The sequence below is a fragment of the Arachis duranensis genome, chromosome 2 (assembly GCF_000817695.3).
Source record: "Arachis duranensis cultivar V14167 chromosome 2, aradu.V14167.gnm2.J7QH, whole genome shotgun sequence".
NCBI classification, from domain to species: domain Eukaryota; kingdom Viridiplantae; phylum Streptophyta; class Magnoliopsida; order Fabales; family Fabaceae; genus Arachis; species Arachis duranensis.
Genome location: NC_029773.3, coordinates 7,525,309 through 7,546,681, shown reverse-complemented (window position 1 = coordinate 7,546,681; position 21,373 = coordinate 7,525,309). Strand labels below are relative to the sequence as shown.

At 33.3% G+C, this 21,373-nt stretch overlaps 3 protein-coding genes across 3 annotated transcripts; 2 read left to right on the top strand and 1 right to left on the bottom strand.

The window, feature by feature from the left end:
* Nucleotides 1-133: 133 nt before the first annotated feature.
* LOC107473148 (DEAD-box ATP-dependent RNA helicase 13) lies at nucleotides 134-6,809 on the top strand. The gene is made up of 14 exons (XM_052257722.1): nucleotides 134-727; nucleotides 1,340-1,432; nucleotides 1,506-1,717; nucleotides 1,840-2,016; nucleotides 2,456-2,844; nucleotides 3,233-3,413; nucleotides 3,703-3,825; nucleotides 3,902-4,018; nucleotides 4,328-4,432; nucleotides 4,779-4,919; nucleotides 5,007-5,072; nucleotides 5,748-5,906; nucleotides 6,161-6,242; nucleotides 6,351-6,809. Exons 1-14 carry the CDS (start codon nucleotides 145-147, stop codon nucleotides 6,404-6,406), a joined length of 2,484 nt encoding a protein of 827 aa, XP_052113682.1. The 5' UTR covers nucleotides 134-144; the 3' UTR covers nucleotides 6,407-6,809.
* A 4,669-nt stretch (nucleotides 6,810-11,478) lies between these two features.
* LOC107473149 (NAD-dependent malic enzyme 2, mitochondrial) lies at nucleotides 11,479-17,833 on the top strand. The gene is made up of 19 exons (XM_016092695.3): nucleotides 11,479-11,843; nucleotides 12,670-12,766; nucleotides 12,929-13,047; nucleotides 13,126-13,293; nucleotides 13,451-13,579; nucleotides 13,937-13,997; nucleotides 14,188-14,291; nucleotides 14,383-14,466; nucleotides 14,580-14,686; nucleotides 14,810-14,912; nucleotides 15,211-15,318; nucleotides 15,499-15,564; nucleotides 15,715-15,787; nucleotides 15,879-15,965; nucleotides 16,058-16,112; nucleotides 16,216-16,287; nucleotides 16,609-16,671; nucleotides 16,784-16,898; nucleotides 17,426-17,833. Exons 1-19 carry the CDS (start codon nucleotides 11,712-11,714, stop codon nucleotides 17,495-17,497), a joined length of 1,815 nt encoding a protein of 604 aa, XP_015948181.1. The 5' UTR covers nucleotides 11,479-11,711; the 3' UTR covers nucleotides 17,498-17,833.
* Nucleotides 17,834-18,420: 587 nt separating this feature from the next.
* On the bottom strand, nucleotides 18,421-21,098 carry LOC107473151 (zinc finger CCCH domain-containing protein 48-like). Its single transcript, XM_021134899.2, has 6 exons — nucleotides 20,529-21,098; nucleotides 20,151-20,438; nucleotides 19,925-20,071; nucleotides 19,660-19,839; nucleotides 19,457-19,554; nucleotides 18,421-19,358 (listed from the first exon to the last, which is right to left on the bottom strand). The coding sequence occupies exons 1-6, from the start codon at nucleotides 21,096-21,098 to the stop codon at nucleotides 19,217-19,219; spliced, it is 1,425 nt and encodes a 474-aa protein (XP_020990558.1). The 3' UTR covers nucleotides 18,421-19,216.
* Between the last annotated feature and the right edge of the window lie 275 nt (nucleotides 21,099-21,373).

Here is a 21,373-nt window from a genome sequence, read left to right as displayed (position 1 = left end):
AGCTTGTTGAATTGTTGTGGTCTCGGACTAGTAACGTGTCAAATTTGAAATTATTATTTACTGAGCTGGGCCTTGGCCCAAATTAAGGTCTACAAAGGCAAACTTCGAAACCAGTATCACGGTTCGGGTTTTTCTGTTTTCGCCATGGAAGCAGCTACAGCAGCTACTACTTCCTCTCAGTCTTGCCAGAGAAAGCTGAAGAGAAAGCGCGCCGCCGCGTTGGTGAGTGACCCCCAACTCGACCGACTTAACTCGCTGCCTTGGAACCCTTCGTTTCCACGAAACAATGACGAAGATGATAACAACAACGAAAACGATCCCTTTGCTATGCTCGCTACTGGCTCCAACGAGCTCGAAGGAGGTTTCCTCTCGCTCGAGGAGATCGACGAGGCTGATTACGGTTTTTCCATTCCTGAACCTCAAATTAACGAGAAGAAGAACCAGAAGAAGAAGCATAAACTCGACGAGAATGTGATAGAAGAGAAGAAGAAGAAGGAAGAAGAAGAAGAAGATGATGGAGTTGGCGGTGGCGGCGGCGGTGGTAGCGGTGAGGTTGAAGTGAAGAAGGAAAAGAAAAAAGACAAGAAGAAGAAGAAGAAGAAGAAAAAGAAGACAAAGAAGGATAAGAAGAAGGAGGAGGAAGAAAAGAAGGATAAGAAGAAGGAGGAGGAGGAAAAGGAGGAGAAAGCGGTTACCGAAAACCAGAATGTTGAGAAGCCAGATACTGGTAGTTACTTACTTGTTTGATTCTAAATTGCCAATGATACAAATTCATATATGTTTACGTGCTTTAGGTCCCTGAAATGTGAAATATCTTTATGTTCATGTAAAATGTTAATAGTTGAAGATGATAAATCCTCACAATGTCGATGCAAGGTGATAATTAATGATGAGAAATCCATGTGCTGGTAAATACTTGTTCATACTCTTGTAGTAATTATATAGTTCATGAAACGGTAAGTGTGTATGTAGACTCCTGAATTTCGAGACGTTTATGTCTATGCGTTGTGAATAGTTGAAGATGAGAAATCCTGATACTTATAGTTATTTGTTTATTATATATATTCTTTTAAATTTTCTGTATATATGTTTGTGTGTGTATGTGCATAAGTGTTTGGAGGTTCCTGAAATATGATGTCTTTATGTTAATGCCCTGTGAATGAATAATTTAAGATGAGAAAGCCAGATACTAGTAGTTGCTATTTTATTTATACATATCAGCATACGTACTTTAGTATGTATGTGGATACGGATTCCTGAAATGTGGGATGTTTATGCAATGTTGTGATGAATGAAGGTTTTGGAGACGTATTCATCTTACTGCTATATTTTCTTTTAGGTCTAGATACTGATGTGAAGGATGATGATGATGTTGGGGAAGACTTTGATGAAACTGAATTTTATGCATGGAATGAGTTGAGGTCAAGGGAAGGTTGTTTGAAGTTTTCCTTCTTCAGTGGTTTTGCTGGTTTGATTAGCTAGATTAGCTTTTTGACCCTTGTTCTTGTGTGTTTTTCGGCAGGATGTTGTTGGGGCTGCTGAGACAGGATCTGGTAAAACACTTGCATTTGGTTTGCCCATTTTGCAACGTATTTTGGAGGAACGGGAGAAGGCTACAAAGATTGAGGAAGAAAGGGGTAAAGAGCCAGAAAAATATGCTCCTACAGGAATTTTGAGGGCTCTAATTGTTGCCCCAACCAGAGAGCTTGCTATTCAGGTATTTGTAAAGGCTTTTAATTCATTTGCATGTTTGTTAGTTACTCAATTTAGATTATATGAGTATATACTTGTTTTAGAAATTAGGAGTCATGCTACAAGCTGACTGGAATCCATTTTCAGGTAACTGATCATCTGAAAGCAGTAGCTAAGTATATTAATGTTAGGGTGACCCCTATTGTTGGGGGAATTTTAGCCGAAAAGCAGGAGAGACTTTTAAAATCAAGACCTGAGATTGTTGTTGGAACTCCAGGGAGGTTGTGGGAACTTATGTCAAGTGGAGAAAAGCATCTAGTTGAGGTAACTTCTAGCAATATGCATTATGAAGATTGAGTATCAATTTATGTTTATAAAGATTAAGTTATTGTTTTCATGAATGCTAATCCAGTAGATAAGTGTGAGGGGGAATCTGAAATATAGTGGAAAACTACAAGTGTTTAATAAGACAGAGTATGTAAATTGTAGCCTCCTGGTAATTCTTAATCCTTATTGTTCAACATGTATGGGCCACAATTAAGCACGACTTATTGGAAGAGTCATACAATGGCACCCTTGCTAAATATTTGATATAGACAACATTTGTACACTATATAAGACATCTATCATTTTGGTTAGATTTCATCTTAACTTTTAGCAGCAATAATTCACACATTAAACATTAATGTTCTAGTTTTTGTGTAGACTTGACGTATTGCTTTCATTGAAAGTCATTTTTGACATGGCCATGTTGTTTTTGCAGTTACATTCATTGTCTTTCTTTGTGCTTGATGAGGCTGATCGAATGGTACAAAACGGTCATTTTAAGGAGTTGCAATCAATAATTGACATGCTTCCCATGTCAAATATCTCCGCCGAAGATAATTCTCAACATGCACAAAATTGTGTTACAGTTTCAAGCTACCAAAGAAAGAAAAGACAAACTCTTGTGTTTTCAGCTACTGTTGCACTTTCTGCTGATTTTCGCAAGAAGCTTAAGTGCGGTTTAGTAAAACAAAAACAATCATTCACAGAGGAACTGAATTCTATTGAAACTCTTTCTGAACGAGCTGGAATGAGATCCAATGCTGCAATTATTGATCTTACCAACCCGTCAATATTGGCAGCCAAGCTTGAGGAATCATTTATTGAGTACGTAAACTCATGCTGGATAGGACACTGATTTTATTAAATATTGATATATATTCTTTTTACTCTTAGATTCATGATTTCATGTTGATTTGAATTGGCTTGAATTTAATGTTACATTATTTTTTCCCGTTTGAGTATTTTGTTGGGTCACATATCCTCCCCCGAGACAATCGTTATCTTAATTATCATTCCTTGTGCAAATAGAGATTTTGCATCTCTGTCAGCTGTTTTTCTCAATTTTAAAACATACTCCGTCATAGGCATAGCCACTTTTTGCCTTATTTCACCATCTAAGATAAAGGGACTGAATAGTTTCTTAGAATTAAATGCACACATATGTTACCTTCATCATCTTCCTGATTTTGTTATTGAATGTCATTGGTTGCAGATGCAGGGAAGAAGATAAAGATGCCTACTTGTATTATATTTTGACTGTCCATGGACAAGGTCGCACCATAGTTTTCTGTACATCAATTGCAGCTTTGCGCCATATTTCTTCCATACTGCGGATTCTTGGCATTGATGTTTGGACTCTGCATGCACAAATGCAGCAGCGAGCACGTTTAAAGGTAGCTTCCTTTGTTTGTCTCAACCTTTTTTTTGCTTTCTTCCAGTTGTGTTTCTCGTCTTTCTGCTGAAAGATCTGCATAACAAAATAGCTCACCATCAAAAGGTCATAGTGTAGATCTACTTTGCCCTCCTTTTTTTTTTTCCTTTTTATAGGGGATTGGACTTGGATAGTTGACATTGTGGTTAACCTGAATACATCTTAATACTGAGTTGTCTTTTATTTTAAATGGATATTGTATTTTGTTTCCATCATCATATTTTTCGAGTTTCTTTCATTCTTCAATGCAGGCCATGGATCGTTTTCGTGAAAGTGAAAATGGCATACTAGTTGCTACGGATGTTGCTGCAAGGGGTCTTGATATTCCTGGTGTTAGAACTGTTGTCCACTATCAGCTTCCGCATTCAGCAGAGGTAAATTAATATTTTGCTTCTTTTATCCATATTATATATTACATCTAACATTCTAACATTTATTTCTTCTTTTTAGGTTTATGTGCATAGAAGTGGAAGAACAGCTAGAGCTTCTGCTGAAGGTTGTAGCATTGCTTTAGTCTCACCAAAAGAAACGGCAAAGTTTGCTTCGCTGCTCAAATCATTTTCTAAGGTTGTTTCCTGAACAGCATTTTTCCTTTTAAATTTAAGCATATAGGTTAGAGATATTAAAGTTGGTTGCTTACTTCATTGAAGTTGGGAAAAAATTCTTCGCATGAAGATAAGAGGTGTAGTCAATAAGAACACGGCATGTCGAGTTGTGTATCATACAGCCATTGATATGTTGTTCCCTGTAAACATGTTTTAAAGAGAGTTGAATGAACTAAATAATACATGTTTGAAATAAGTTACCATCACTTACCTCGTGATCGAGAACAATATAGTGATTTACATTTTTGTCATTATCTTGTTTTATGTACAGGACAATTTTCAGCGGTTTCCTTTACAGAACTCATACATGCCAGAGGTTTTAAAACGATTGTCTCTTGCACGCCAAATTGACAAAATAACACGAAAGAATTCGCAGGTATTAGGATTCACCTGTACAGTATATTGAATTATATAACATTTTTGCATTTTTTTCATGCAACCAGTGTTAGTGTCAAGTGTGCTTGGAATTTATCATTTTTCTGTTTACGATTTGAAATGGTTTTGAATGTAATTTGCTTGAGGTAACCTCCATATTCGAGAGGTTTTCCTTATTGCATCTTTACAAACGTATACAGAATAATTTCTAGTTACAGACTTCCATTCTCATGTATTTTCTTGCTTTTCAGGTTTGACTTAAAATTCTGTTTTGCTTTGTTGCTCCTTTGTGCTGACTGGATATGGATAATTGTGTTTTCAAATTCTATTTCTCTTTGCTATTTTAGGTGAAAGCTGAGAAAAACTGGTTTGATCGAAATGCTAACTCAGTTGAATTAGTTACTGAAAATGACGACAGTGAGGAGGAACAAGTGAACAAACACAAGCAAATGAAAGCCAGTTCTAAACAGTTGAAGACATTGCAACAGGTCTGATGCCTTCATATATATACCTGAAACGATATATAGACATTATTTCCAGTTTATTTAATTCTTCTCAAATGTTTCATATTGCAGGAGCTCAAAATGTTGATTTCACGTCCTTTACAATCAAAGACATTTTCACATCGATATTTAGCAGGGGTATTAATCTTATGATTTTCTTTCATTTTCACGCTTAATATTTATTTACCACATTTGGAATGCCTCTTGCCCATTGCTAGTCATTTGTTATTATTGCAATTCTAATTTTTAATGTTTTTCTTCAGAAGTTTCAGAGGAATTGCAAGGCATGATGTACATATACTAGCACATAGGTGTTTTAATTATCCACAATAATATGTGTTTGGGAACGCTAAAAATTTATACTTTTCGAAATAATCAATTATGTGATGATCAATTTATGTTTGGATACTTTAGCTGAAAAATGGTTTTAGAATAATTTATTGTGTTTGAAATGTATGAAATCTTAAGTGGTGTTATTACGAAATAACGAAAATGGGTATAGAATGATTGCCTATATTATTTAATATTTGGTGCTTTAGGTCAAATTAGGAAAATCATTACAATTAAAAAATATAAGCTTTTGCTTATATTCCATAAGTTTCAAAATATTGCTTTTGCTTATAAGCTGGTTTTTAGCTTAAAATTATTAGTTTCAATTATAATCTATTTTCAAGTTTTTACCCAAACGTGATTATTTTTCTTAATTTGACTTTTTTGAGAGGTTCTCAAACATGCTCCTAGTATCTTTTTACTATGCAAACATATGTACTATGTTTAGGACATAACTCTGAAACATAATACTCTCTTTTGTAGGCTGGTGTCACACCTGTCATGCAGGAACAATTGCTACAATTAGCAAAGCAAAAACTAAATGATCGCCCGGGCTCAGGAGTAGGCAAGAAGGGAAAATTGGTTGTGATTGGTCAAGATTGTGTTGAAGCACTTCAGGCACTCCGGAATGCTGGTGAAGAGGTAGAATGTTCCACCCTTTTCATATTCCAGCAGGCATAATTTTGTATTGATCCTGTCAAATATGAAATCGTCTATTTTACAACGTAATTTGCCGCATTAACAAACTTTTAGATTTTGAAAAGTAGAATAAGGTTTATTTTGCAGGAAAGTTAGGAATTTCTCGTTATCTAAATATTCAGCTTGAGTAGTAGATTGGAGCTTATGTTTTTTGTTTGTTTTGTTGTTCTTGCTTTTGCTCCTTTTTCTCCCCACAGGTGCGCATGGATGTCAAGGATTTTGCTGGAAAACAGAGAAATATAGAAAATCGGAAAAGAAAAAGAAAAGAGGAGAAGAAACGTAATCTTCAGTCTGAAAATATATGATATCCTTTCTTCTTTTCTAGTTATTTATTAATTAGATCTTGGCTCTAGCATGTTCTAAATTTTCGGAATGTTCTTGCTTCAGGTTTGCGTGATCAGCGAAGAAAGCAGAAGAAAAAGCTAAAACAGGACAATCAATAGAATTGCAATACATATGATATATAAAGTTGGGCAAATTTTGCACCAACCGAAGTTTTGTCATTTGTTGCTGGGTGATTTTAAGGCTGGGACTATGTCCCATAGTTTTATCGTGATTATCCATAGAGCTTTGATTTCTTGTATGAATAGAATATATCATGAAAATTTCAATTGAGAAGTAGAGAATATAACTATGTCAGAGGAAGCTTATGTCAACTTTGGCAGTTATCAGCGGCAATCAAGCCTCAAATTCAGTGGTTCTGGATTCACACATAGACCAGCCGTGACTGATCGAAAATAGTTCTTTTGTCTTTTTGATGTTATATGGAATTTTGTCTAGTCATGTTTCATTCAAAAGCAAGCTTATTCTAATGAAATCCTACAAGTTTAGGCTCTGTTCTTTCTCTCTCTCTCTCTCACTATCATTGTTGCAGAATCATTAGCAGTTTTTATGGTGTTGGTTTGGTGTTTTTGATTTTGGAGAGTATAAATTATAACATTGGAAAGTATCTCAATGTTTTCTACAGGAAAATTTCTTCTTTTCTGCTTTTCACGAACTGGAAGAACTCACTCAGAGCTACCTCAAATTCCGCACCAATTATGAAAAAAATCAGGGATTGTAAAATGCAAATTGTCCAAAATTTTTATTATTAATGGACAATTATAACAGTTGTGTGATCAAGTGAGAATAAAATTATTTCATTTCATCTCACATAGGTTAAGTATACCATGTCTTTTGTCACTTGTCATTTGGCTCACCAATATCAATTGATTTTCCCATTTGAGTTAGAGAAACAAATTAAAGGATTGGTTATTTCACTTATTTGTTTGAATTAATAATATTATTTAGAAGATTTCAATCAAGCACATGCAGTTGAAGGTTTTGAACAATTTTAAACTATAGAATCAGTGTTTAGGTGCTTTAGTTAATTTCTCCATTAGGTGGAGTTCTTTTTATTTTCAAAACAAAGTTAGGTCCTCTTAGGTGGAGTTTGTTAAAGTGGTGCAATATCAAGAATAATGCAATGGAATGTTACACAATTTTTGTGAAATTAGAGAAATTTTCTTAGTTTAATATTATTAATTATTTTCATATTTCAATAAAAGGTTACACAATAGATTCTTTATCTTCACACATAATCTACAATGATTGGATATTTAATTATTTATCCTATTCTAGATATTCAATAAAAAAATTTATAATTAATTATTGATTTTGGACTTCTTATTTAACGTGCAAATAACTTAATGAATCAACAGATATTGTAATTCAAAGGAAATATAATTTGAATTGTTGTACAATGCCCGATAAGGCATGCAGTTTTTATGGCAACAAGGAAAAGGTGGTAATATTTCTACTACATATTGAATAGTATTACCAACAATTTGGAAAATGGCACTCTTATTAGGCAATGCGTCAAACTCTACTTGATATATAAAGCATAGGCTAGAATTAATGTGCTTTAAAGATAGAAGAAACTAGAAAGAATTGCCAAAATTGCACACTAAATTGTAGTTGGATTGAACCGTCTACTTAGTATTTCAATTGCATTTATGCTATGAATTTGAATTCTTTTGTTTCAAAGCCTAATTAAGTACTCCCTCTAGTTTCAATTACTTTCTTCATCAACGATGTGAAGGAATCAGTGTTTTCCTTGAGACCTTAACCCAGTACGTCAAATATTAATCTATCACAAATCAAAGTTTAATTTAAGGATTTAATGATTTATCGCTTGTCAATAGATTATTGCATACATAAAACAGAATTCGAATTCCCAACATTTGCTAAACGGATGAGTGGGCTCTCGACCAACTCAAATCAATTAGATCGTGATCAATTTAATCATCATTGTGGTTTCAAATTCAAGTTTTGGTTTAAAAAAAAAACACCATGATAGAAACGGCAACAACAATTTCTCGAGACAACTTAGTCAATTTTTCTTTTTATATATAATAGAATTTAGATGTCAGTGACAAGAGTAGTAGAAAAGTATTACCGTAAGTTTGGTAAAGTTATTTATACTTTATGTCTTGTAAGTCATCTCATACTTTTAAGCATTAATCTATAAACAAAAAAGTCATAAAATATTAATGGGTTATTAAATGTGGAAAAGATCAATGAAATGTAAGGTATTAAACTGGTGGTGAGATGCCCACTGCTTAATGGAGCTGAAAACCCTAAAGAATCAAACTAACAGAAGATTTTAAGTTTATTTTTGTTTTCAAACATGTTTTTGTTCTTGATGTCTTTATTTTCTTTATCGTGAAGACAATAACCAAACGTCAAATGTTTAAAAACCTTATTATTTGTCTAGTCACCAAAAAAAAAAAATTATTGTTTGTCAATGGTGATTTTGGTGGAGATCTAGTGGTATTTAATTTAAATATATATTTTATATTTTAATATATAATTTATATGGATAGCTGATTTTCATCTACATATTGATAAATATATTTAGTGAAGCTAACAAAACAACATTTGTATTTTAATATTTGTGAAGGTACAATTAGTTGAAGCTAATAAAACTATGCATGTGTGTGCCAATTGCTCTTTGCAACGATTTGTTTCATTCCAAACCAAAATTCACGCCACATTGGAAGTTTCCTCCGGAGCTTCCTCCATCACCCATTGCCATCATCTAATATAATACTATTTTGATAATCAATTTGAATTGGTCGAGTGATCAGTTCATTTGTCTATTTAAACAAGTATTAGAGGATTTGAGTCTCGTCTTATATATAAAGTAACTTATTAGTCAATAATACATTTAAATAGAACTTAGATTTGCGAAAAATTAATCATTGAATTAAGAAATACAATAGACAATCTAAAAAGAATATAATACTATTTTATTACTATTTCATTTAATTAATGAATTCAAATAATATTTCTTGTATGATCCAAGAAGCACATTGAAGATTTGAAGGTATAACATCAAATAGGACTAAAAATTCTGGTGAGGGAAAGGAGAGGTATGAAATGCTTTAAAATGGTCTGTTCATATAGATTATTAATTTATAGACTCAAATCTTTTTGTAAGTTACAATTTTTTTTATATTTTTTGTTTTAATTTTTATGTTTCACAAGTTACGAATTTCTTTATTTAATTAAATGTTTTACTTTTTGAAGATTTTGAAAATAACTTATTTATTAAAAAAAACTTTTATTTTAGTTTTTACAAATTACGAAAAATATAATGTAATAATAAAAAAACAAACATGCGACACCTTTTTTTTAGCTTATGAAAATTATATATCAATTTTTATCAGGTTGCGAAAAGAAAAGCAACTTATAACTTATATATTTATATTACATTTTGTTCTGACCAGCCCATCAAACTTAATACCTAACCCAGATAATTGCCTGACTCGATAGGTTACTAAATCTGAATCAGGAGGCGACCCGAATTACATTTTCTTTTATATGAACCTGGATAGTTGGTATAAAAAGTTTTTAAAAAAGAGGATCTCCTCATGTGGAATCCGTCCTAAGTACAGAATATATAAGAGAAGGGACTTACTCCTCCCCAGATACGTTACCTACTCTATACCTAATCGCCACCCCTTATACGGATACTGTTTTGAACGTCAAAGTTCTCTTTTTGCAAGTGGCACTCCCCCTTTTCACATATCGTCAACTCGAAAGTATCTCGTTTGCACCTCACTCACACGCAGCACCCGACCCGTTTCAGATCCAGCCTAACGAACACATTATATTCTTTTCATTAATCGCATCACTTATGTCCCATTTAAAAATTAAATTTTGTAAAAGACATAGCACTACAAATTCTTTTATTTTTTTCTAACAATATAAATTTTTCTAGCTTAATATTATGCATACTTTTAACGAATACATAATTCATTTAAGATAATATGTTATATTACACTTAGTGAATAATAGAAAAAAGTTTAAAGATCAACAAAATTTATTATTTTTTGTTAATATTTTTAATTATTAATTTAATATTTTTTGTCTAACTGTCTAATAACATATTTTCAGTCTATAATTTTAAACATTACTAACTAACTGTTGACCAAAAATAATAAATTATATCGGTTGACATTTTTTTATGAATTATATGCGTAATGTGTGATGTAAAATTTCAGCATTGCCTTTGATATTTTCTTTCTATTAGACAAACTTGCCTTATAATTTTTTTGTTATACAGTTAAGAGAAATAATATATATAATTTATTTTTATTATATTGCATAATAAAATTTAAGTGTATATATTTGTATATGTATACAAATTTTTTTTATCATTAGACCGCTTCTAACAATCATATACATAAGAATCTTGTGTAAAGTGAATACCATTTTTTCTTTTATTTAAAAAAAAATGATAAAAAAATACAATATAATTTTTGATTGTGTATTGAAGTTATTTTGAGCATTAACCTTCAAAAGAATTGTCTACACTCTTAGGAATTTACAAAAATAATATAGATGTAATTTTAAAATATTTTGTTTTAAATTTTTTTAAAAATTATAACATAAAGAAAATATGTGTTTATGTTAAACTTATTTATTAAAAAAGACTTCAAGTTTAGGTTATATATAAAAAATTTGTTGCGTATTTATTAAAATAAAAAATTCAAAACTTTCTATAGTAATAAGCTTATTATGTGTTTAATGTTTGACACATGTTAATTAAATCTTAAAATAAAAAAATGGGTAATCTACTAAAATTGGATTTGAATAATTTTGTCGGTAATAAAACTGTATCCGAATTTTGCTACTAATAAAAATGCTTTCAAATAATTTTAAACGCGATAAAAATATTCAATATTAATATATATTTTTCAAAAATGCTTTAGAAATTGAATTTTAATGCGATTTTTTACAAGTACATATTTAATGTTAAATATTTTTGTTGTAATTTTAAATTATTTAAAAATATTTTTTTGAGTGTATTTTTTAGTGGTTTAAAAAAATACAATTAGAAACACGAACCAAAGATGTCTGTTGTAATGTCAAAGACTTTGACTAAAAAAAAAACAAGTTCATTGCTGTAATGTATTATAAAATCAGCCAATGATTACTCATTCTTGAAGTTGAATCTATATATACTCTTTGATGTTACCACTCCCAACACTTCCCATCATTTTCCATTCATTAATTAATTATAATTAATTTCCCATTTTCTCGGGAAAATTGTTTTTTCACCAGTAAAACCAAAGCACACGCACAGTAGCAGCAGCTCCATTTTCCCGAGAAAATTTAGAAGCTTGCTACCATTTTTAACTTTATACAGAGCTTAAAGTTCAGCTCAGTAGTATAGTAGCTGAGTTGAATTTCCCGACAGCGATGTGGAACCTGGCACGATTCGCCGCCACCGCCGTTGCCAGATCGAGCCGGCGGTTATCGACGGCGATTCCTGGCCCTTTCATTGTTCACAAGCGTGGTGCTGATATCCTCCACGATCCTTGGTTCAACAAGGTTGGTTTTTTTGTTCAAACTTTTCTTTCTTCAACTTTCTCCCTTTTTTTTTGTTTTGGTTTGGGAATCTGGAAAATTTTAGTTTAAGATTTTCAGAAAGGAAATAACTTTCGTTTAGTTTTTATCCTTAGTTTGTCTATTTATAGTTTATAAAGCTTCTGTTGAATGTTGTGAATTGCTGTTCGCTTGAAAGTCAATATTTTCAAAAAAAGAAATTGGGTTGATCCATGTTGAAAATGTTCCACAAAATTTTGATGAAGTTTTCGTGGTTGTTTTTCTTTCTGAAGACTTGAATGGCCGAGAATTTTTAGTTTTTTTTTTAATTAATAAATGCTATGTAGGTTACTACAAACATGTAGTTTTATGGAATTACACTACTCTTGTAATGGATTTGAATATGGTGGTTATATGAAAGTGGAGGCTTGTTTTTGGATTGGCTTAAAATAGGCCACACACTAAAAACTTTTGAAAGTAAAATGTTTATTTCCCCAAATTTAACCAAATCCAAACAAACAAAAAAGAAAACAATTCAAAATAGCCTGCACACTAGAGAGGAAAAAGTGATTGCTTGATCATTAATGTCATCTACTTTTTCCTTGTTAGTGGTGTTTATGTGTTTTAAAGTTTGGTTAAATGCTGAACATGAGTTCATGTATTACACTTACAATTTGACATTAGAATAAAAATGTAAGCTTCTCATAGAATGTTTTACATAACTTTGGGATCATGTCAAATTGTTCATGAAACCTTCTCTCATCATGTCATCACGGTTTTGGATCTAAAACTCAAGTTTTTCTCCAACTCTGTTCCAAATTCTTGAATGCAGGATACTGGGTTTCCTTTGACTGAACGGGACCGATTGGGGCTTAGGGGCCTCCTTCCTCCTCGTGTCATTTCATTTGAGCAGCAATATGATCGGTTCAGTAAGTTTAAGCCTACCTGTATCATATTTTATGTCTTCAGAATTTTGGATGTTTTACTCTCAGTCATTTTTCCTTTCTTCTGAAAATTACATTATAGCTTTTACTTATTTGTAAATTTCCTTTTTTGTTCAGTAATAATTTGATAGCAATATATTGTTTTAGTGAATTCATACCGGTCTTTGGAGAAGAACACTCAGGGACAACCAGATAAAGTTGTTGCCCTAGCCAAATGGAGAATCTTGAACAGACTGCATGACAGGAACGAGACATTGTACTACAGAGTGAGTTGATGATGGAGTTTTCTTCTTAACATGAGAGTATATATTATTATCATGTTGATTTCTTCCATTTCGCTACAGGTGCTTATTGATAATATTAAAGAGTTTGCCCCTATAATATATACTCCTACAGTTGGATTAGTTTGCCAAAATTATTCTGGGTTATTTAGACGTCCACGTGGAATGTATTTTAGTGCCAAAGATAAAGGAGAGATGATGTCGATGATCTATAACTGGCCAGCTCCTGAGGTATTGCTTTAATCTTGTTTATGGCAGTATCCTTTTCTTTTGTTTACTAAAGGGAAAACTCTTTTCCTTGATGTTTCTTGGTATATTGAGTAGCAAAAGTTGTTTGCATTTATTCATTTAATGTGTTCGGTTCTTGTCATCTTACACCTTTTTGCAGGTAGATATGATTGTCTTGACAGACGGTAGTCGAATCCTTGGCTTAGGTGACCTTGGAGTTCAGGGCATTGGAATACCAATAGGAAAACTTGACATTTATGTTGCTGCTGCTGGTATCAGCCCGCAAAGAGTATGCTTTCTTTTCTCCGTTTATCTATTTGCTTTCTACCTCTTTTCTCTAGCTCACATCTGCTGATGGTGGGAGTTAACTTCAGTTTTGTTTCACGGTGGCCCATGCTTGGAACTAAAATTATTATCAACGTATACTAGTGGATAGGATTACTACCCATGCTAAGATACCTTAGGACATATAATTTATTAATATGCTTTCTTTAATTATTTCAGTTTTATTACCTTCTGTGATAGGTGTCATTTACAAAGGGGCTTGACTATCTTAATTTCGTTTTGACTTCATTAAGATCATCTACTAGGTAAAAACCAGTAATTTTTTCTAAGTTGTTATATGTTGAATTTCTTAATGTGGCAGATACTTCCAGTTATGCTAGATGTTGGAACCAACAATCAAAAGCTACTTGAAGATCGTCTTTGTGAGTAAAATGTTTCCTGCCAGATCTTTGTTTTCTTGTTTAAAGCTTTCGTTTGTTAATTAGTTTATCCTTACTTTGCAATTATATTTAGAAACTGCTAAGACCATACCAAAAGCTAGCATGTGAATTAATCTTAGTTGATCTTGTGAAAGGTATTGGTGACTGTTCTGATGTCATTTTCATGTGATAGATTTAGGACTTCGACAACCAAGGTTGGAAGGTGAAGAGTATCTATCAATTGTGGATGAATTCATGGAAGCTGTTCATGCTCGATGGCCTAAGGCCATTGTGCAGGTTTCTTCTTTCTTTCTTTCTTTCTTTTTATTCTTTTGGGCACATAGCTGTTATCAATTGTATAATTACATGGTTGTGATAATTTCTTCAGTTTGAGGATTTCCAAATGAAGTGGGCTTTTGAAACTTTGGAACGATATCATAAAAGGTTTTGCATGTTTAATGATGATATACAGGTGAGAAAATGATTTAAGACTTTATTAATCAAGAAAATCTTGAAGGTTGTTATCTACTGGACTGTTTTATTGAAGTAGCTACCGAAACTCATTTTTTCCTTCATGTCCTTCAGGGCACTGCTGGTGTTGCTCTTGCTGGAATTTTGGGATCTGTAAGAGCCCAAGGTCGGCCATTGTCTGATTTTGTAAACCAAAAGATAGTTGTGGTTGGAGCTGGAAGGTAATTGCAGAACTTATTATGATCAACCTTAATATTGGGTGTCTGATTTCATTTTGTTGTTTCATCACATTCATTATAGATTAGCTACTTTTGTGTCAAGAACATTTCTTCCCTGGCTTGCAGTGCAGGGCTTGGTGTTCTGAAAATGGCCATCCAGGCAGTTTCAAAGATGGCAGGGTGCAGTGAAACAGCTGCCAAAAGTCAATTCTTTTTGATTGATAAAGATGTATGCTTTCACATATTTACTAGCTTTGTCAGTTCTTTAAGTTGTAATGCTTGAAACTATAACTGTTTATGATCGTAACTATACTAAGATACCCAATTCTGATTTTGATTGATCTTCTTGTAATGCTAGTATTATTTTTACTCTCTTTTTCCATCATATTGTTTGTCTTGATATGACTTAATATAAAATGCTGGAATTATAAAATAAATAAATTTGTGCAATCAAGTGTTGGATGCTGCTGTTTTGTATTTGTATTTAGTTGCATTAATCCTGATGACAATGCCATTTCTGTATGCAGGGTCTTGTCACAACTGATAGGAATAATCTAGATCCAGCTGCAGCTCCATTTGCTAAAAACCCAAGAGACCTAGAAGGGCTCACTGAGGGTGCTAGTATAATTGAAGTGGTAAATTTAAAGGATTCATTGAGCAAAACTCTTTTGTGTCAAGGGTTATGTTATGATATTGAAAACAATTATTTTGGTATAAGATAACTTAACCATCTACCTATGGTGATGCTGATCTTGAGGGTCACGCATAGTCATATTCATACATCAAAATTGATTGTTGAACATATTGATGTTTAGGTGAAGAAGGTTAGACCACATGTTCTCCTTGGTTTGTCTGGGGTTGGTGGCATTTTCAATGAGGAGGTAATTATCTTGTACAATTCCACTTATATCATGTCCTATCCATGAGTGAACTATATTAATAATATTTTTTTTATTGATATGTTAGAATGCTTGGTGTTCTGTATGTGTTATTCAGCAATTTCTTATTTTAATAATTGTGATTAAGCTCAGGTGCTTAAGGCAATGAAAGAATCTGTTTCAACAAAACCTGCCATCTTTGCCATGTCTAACCCTACAATGAATGGTTTGTCTGCACAAGGCTTAATAAACTCTCACAATTTCTTAATGTAATGACTGTTTTTAATTTTGACATTGTCATTGGTGTACCTGGACAGCTGAGTGCACTGCTATTGATGCTTTTAAGCATGCCGGAGGAGATATCGTATTTGGAAGTGGAAGCCCTTTCGAAAATGTAGATCTTGGTAATTAGCTCTCATTGGTTGAGTTGAGGCTTCTTGTCTACTTTACATTTTTCCTTAGCTGTGAAGAAACGTCTGATTAAAATTTTATGCAGGTAATGGAAAAGTGGGTCATGTAAATCAAGCCAACAACATGTATCTGTTCCCAGGGTAGGACATGCTTTCAGCTTTCTTGTGTCTTATAAATTTTCATGATCATTCTTATGTTTGGAAATATTGATTTAGTCTTTTTTTTTTAAACTTTCCATTTTAGAATCGGTCTAGGATCCCTTTTGTCAGGTGCTCGGCTAATAACAGATGGAATGTTGCAGGCTGCTGCTGAATGGTATGCACATGTTAATGTGGACTACTTTTATTAGCATTCATGGAAGTTTGGCAAAATCTGTTTATTTGATATTTATAGTGTCGCATTTTAGAATTCACTAAGCTGCTAAAACCTAAAGGGATTAAGCATATTTTCCTTGTTTTACATGCTCAAACATTTATCTGTTCGCATTTCTTTGATGGATCAAACAACACCATATTTCTATGCTGTAGATCATATCCGTGTTTTACCCGTGATAATTTGTGGCATCTTCTTGCATTCATGATGACATGACATTCAACCTTTTAAAATAAAATACTAACAATACTGTCTTTCTCACAGCCTTGCTTCATACATGTTAGAGGAAGATATCTCAAAAGGAATCTTGTATCCATCCATTGATAGGTAATATTTTCGTCACTTGGTATATTTGATTTTCCGTTTTTGCTTTGTTGATTGATTGTTCTTATAGCTGATATTATTGACATTCTCTGATCAATACTTGTGGTTGCTGTAGCATTCGAAATGTAACAGCAGAGGTTGGTGCTGCTGTTCTTCGAGCAGCAGTTGAAGACAACTTGGCAGAAGGGCATGGTGATGTAGGGCCCAAGGAACTTGCAAAGATGTCAAAAGTAAGTGAAATCTTTATTTACACGCTTTATATGATACTAGTTGATATGTTATAGTCTGCAAATTAAATTATTAAATATTATTATTTTATTATGAAAATTAGTTATATGATTAGTAGTAGAATGTTTAAGTAGTGGGTAGTTTTAAGTTATTATGTGTATAGAGAAGTTATTAGAGGTTAGGGACACGAGCCATTTTTAGCATCAGAAATTGGACACCAAATCTTAATCCCCTTTATATATGTAATACATAATACATGATAGTTTTGCATATACTATCTATGTTGAATGAGTTGCCTAAGATTAACAGTTAAAGTTTACATCCAAATATGGCAAATTAAGTTGTTTGTGATAAAAGAGATAACATACCTCGTGTCACACAGTATCTTATTTTGTATAAAATGTTTTTCCAAACTTGGCAAGGTGTTAAAGTTCTAACAAAACTTGATAGTTTGTACTATTAGTCTTTTAATACCCTATTTTATATTATCAAGCCTTATCTTATCAGATGTGGTTTACGCTGGTTGCAGGAGGAGACGGTGGAGTACGTCGCAAGAAATATGTGGTACCCTGTGTATTCTCCTCTTGTTCATGAAAAATAGAAGTCCTGAAGACCCTGTGCAAGTGCTCTCTATTTTTTGCTGAGAAATGTTTTTGGTATTCATTTTGCTTTGTATGAAGTCAACACACTTACAGACAACTTTCTATTATTGGATTGGATATGAGACTTATGTCATGTGTTATGTGTATCACATATTTCATCCAATAATAGAATATATATCAGTTTTGTGTGTGACACAGATGAGCAAGAATAACACATACACATCTTTCCATTTTCCAAGTTTAATGTGTATACCATATTTTGTGGTGTTGTATACTACGTAACAAAGAAATTATATATCAAAATTTAGGCTGAAATACAATCCCTTTTCTGGAGAGATATATCAGTAATTTGAAATCTTTTATTGGTATTATTGCGATGTAAAAGAAGATGTAAAAGAAAATGTTCATTATCATCGACAGTTTCAAGTAATGGTAACAATATCAATGCTATATGTTGGTAAATATTCTTGAAGGAAAAAGTTAAAAGAATGATTTTAGGATGCGGAAATTTTAGAGTCTTTCCATCCATTTCATGTTCTGTGTCGGTTTCAGATTAATATCAGTATCAGTAAATATTCTGTCAGCGATGAACTTAAAACTTGAGTGCATTTTCAATTCAGAGTCAAATTTTCTTGGAAATATCCTATGACAGAAAGGGCTTACAAGTATAAACAACTTTTTGAATCATATGATTATAAAAAGTAAGGCTGTACACGGGTACAAAGAGAGATCTACAAAGACTTGTTTTGCCATTCTGCTTTGGGTTCTACAAAGGAACCTACTAAATGCTGCAGAGAAGTTCTAACAGTCCAAAATTATGTTGCCTATTATTATGTAGTTTTTGAATTGGTCACTTTTTTCTTTCTTTCTCCTTAAAAAAAAATCAAAGCCGATATTATAATTTCAGAAGTTAAATGAAGAATTTAAAACAACACGCATACTTTTATTGATGGTCTTATTGAGAATTGTATAATACATAGAATGTTACATTATACATTGAAAGTTAGAGTTGTCAGATGAAGCTAGGTCTAATTACTGAATGGGGCTACTAACTCTCTATTTCTGAATAGCTTTGGCATCTCTTTTTCCTTTGAAGTTCAGCAATATTGGTATCCCTTAGAATTAGAATCTGGATCATATTTTTGACTCTCTTCTTTTAAGTTTTTCTTGATTCTTGAACACAGCTTTTATTTCTTTTGGTGCTTTGCACCTTTGAGCCTAGCCGTGACTCTAAGTGTTTTGTTTTCATGTATTACCACCTGATACATAAACACCACAAGCACTTAACTGTGGAACCCTTTGGATTCGAATTTAGCTTTGCTCAAATTCCCAGACAGTGGTGCTCAGAGCCTTAAGCGTACTCTTTAATAGCTTTGGGTCACGACCTTAAATGTTCAGTCTCAAGAATTACTTGACACTTTCACACCACAAGCATATAGTTAGGAAGAACAACTCTTTTGAGCTTTTTAGGCCAATTTTGACCTTCCTAACCATTGATGCTCAAAGCCTTGGACTTTTTTTATTATTTTATTTTACTGTTTCTTTTGCTTCAAGAATCAATAATACTTCTCTAAATTCTTGTACCTCAAGAACCAATATGCCCAACCCCAACATCAAGTATGCTCAGTTAATTCATACATTCAGAGAATAAAGATAAGGTCACCACATTAAAATAATTAGAATAACTCATCATGTAACTCAAGATCTTATGTATTTTCCTATGTTGGCACCTTAGGCTCTTCTAACCATTTCCACACATTTAGCAAACCAGTCCCATCTCCAGTGAAGAAGAGTCCGCCAGGGCCTATCCCAAAGGATCGAACTTCTTGTCTTGTAAATAGTCGACCTCTCTCTAGAAACCTGTAGAAGCAGGCACAGTAAGTAGCTACAACACTAAAAAAAAAACACGCCCAGTAAAAGTAGCAAGACAAGTAGATGAAAGATTTATCATCACTCACGTCGGCAATTCATACATACGAACTGAATTATCTTTGCACGAGCAGAACAATATTGGCTTGGCCTCTGCATCAGTCATCCCATAGAGTCCAAGAACAGCCTATAATAACAAATAAAATAAAATAAATGAATTGGACAAACCAATCACCTCCTTCTTAAACAAAATCAAAATATCAGTTTAAAGACATATTTGTGAACAACTTACATTTTCGTGAGTGTGAGTGTATGTCACTTCTAGAGTTCCCTCCTCAGTGCACACCCAAACATTGACTGTGCAATCAGATGAAGCCGATAACAAGAAATTGTCCCAGCAAATAAGTGATGTGACAACGTCGGTATGGCCGTTAAGTGTCATTGTGCACTGTAATGTATCAAGGTCCCAAACCTGTAGATAGCAGGGTAAGAAATTGCTTAGCTAAAGGGGAATAGTGTGCAAATTACATGAAGCATATAAATAAATAAATAAATACCTTAATGGTATGGTCCATGGATCCAGAATAAAGCATCTTGTGACATCCAATAGCAAGAGAAACCACTGGTTTACTATGACCACTTAGTGTTGCAACCATTTTGAAAGGAGACTCAAAGCTGCATCTCCAAGCATAAATAACACCATCCTGCAATTTAAATAAATTATTTAAATATCATAATTCTAATCAGTAGCAACTGGCTAACTATAAACAAATCTTAATTTACCTCTGCTCCAGCAAGGAGGATATCATTGCCAACATTCAAGGAAAGGACTTGCCCTTTAGGTCCATCAAGAGTAACATCTGCACCCGTCTGAATATTCCATGCCTTCACAGCATTTTTCACACCGGCAAAAATCCATGGGCCCTCAGATATGAGTGAGGTAACTTGAGAATTAAGATGGATCATGTGAACACAACGGCCAGTGTTGCAGTCCCATGCCCGAACTGTGCCGTCAGTGCTACCAGAAATAAGTTTGTTTGAACCAGCCGGCAGTGCAATCCCAGTGATTGCCTGTCAACAAAATTTGAATATTAGTTTAAATAACTTATTTCAATTGCAATATTCACTTAACTTTCAAATTAAACCAAGACATGTATATACCTTGTTGTGTTCATGAAGCTTTGCAAGTGTAGAAAACCCATCGCCATAAAACCATGAATGCAAATTCTGACACAAGTCACCATGCACACAATTGTCAGTCATCCAATCTTTGCAAATATTGCGTGATTTATCCACAGTGGTCACATCTTCTACGTCTGCAGTCTTTTCAATCAATACAGCCTTTTGTTCACACTTAGCAACAGTGGCCACATCTTCCACATCTGCAACAGCCTTTTGTTCACACTTAGTTGGCTTCTCAACAGACATAGCTTCTGGTCTATACTCAACAGCCCTTAGTGCACAATTTTCTGGCTTCTTGAAGGCCTTGGATGCGCAATTTGTTGGCTTCTTAACAGAGGAACTGGCCATCCTCTCAACAGACGAATCGGGCTTCTTCGAATGCTTATATGTGGTATTGGCATTATAGTATACATTGGATGGCGAGGTTGGTAAGCTATGTGAAAATCCACAAGGATTTCTGTTGCATCTCCCAGCTTGCCAATACTTACATGTTGGTGGTGTCGTCCGACTGAACCGTTCAGTCCTCCTTGTTGTTGTTATAACAGCCATGATACTACGAAATAAAACACAGTATTCCCATCAACAATCTCTTCCAAAACTTAAACAACAACCCAATTACAAGAAGCTGCAGAATCCATTCCCTCATCAAAACCCACTTCTCCATCAACCCAACTTAACACCACCACTTAAGTAAAATACAATATGAACTCTAAGGAAGAAAAACAAAGAAATTCCAAAGAAGGTAACGTGCTAAGAAGCAAACCTGAATTAAGAGTCGAATTGAGTTCGGAAAGTACAATAAAACTAATAAGGATTAGAATCAC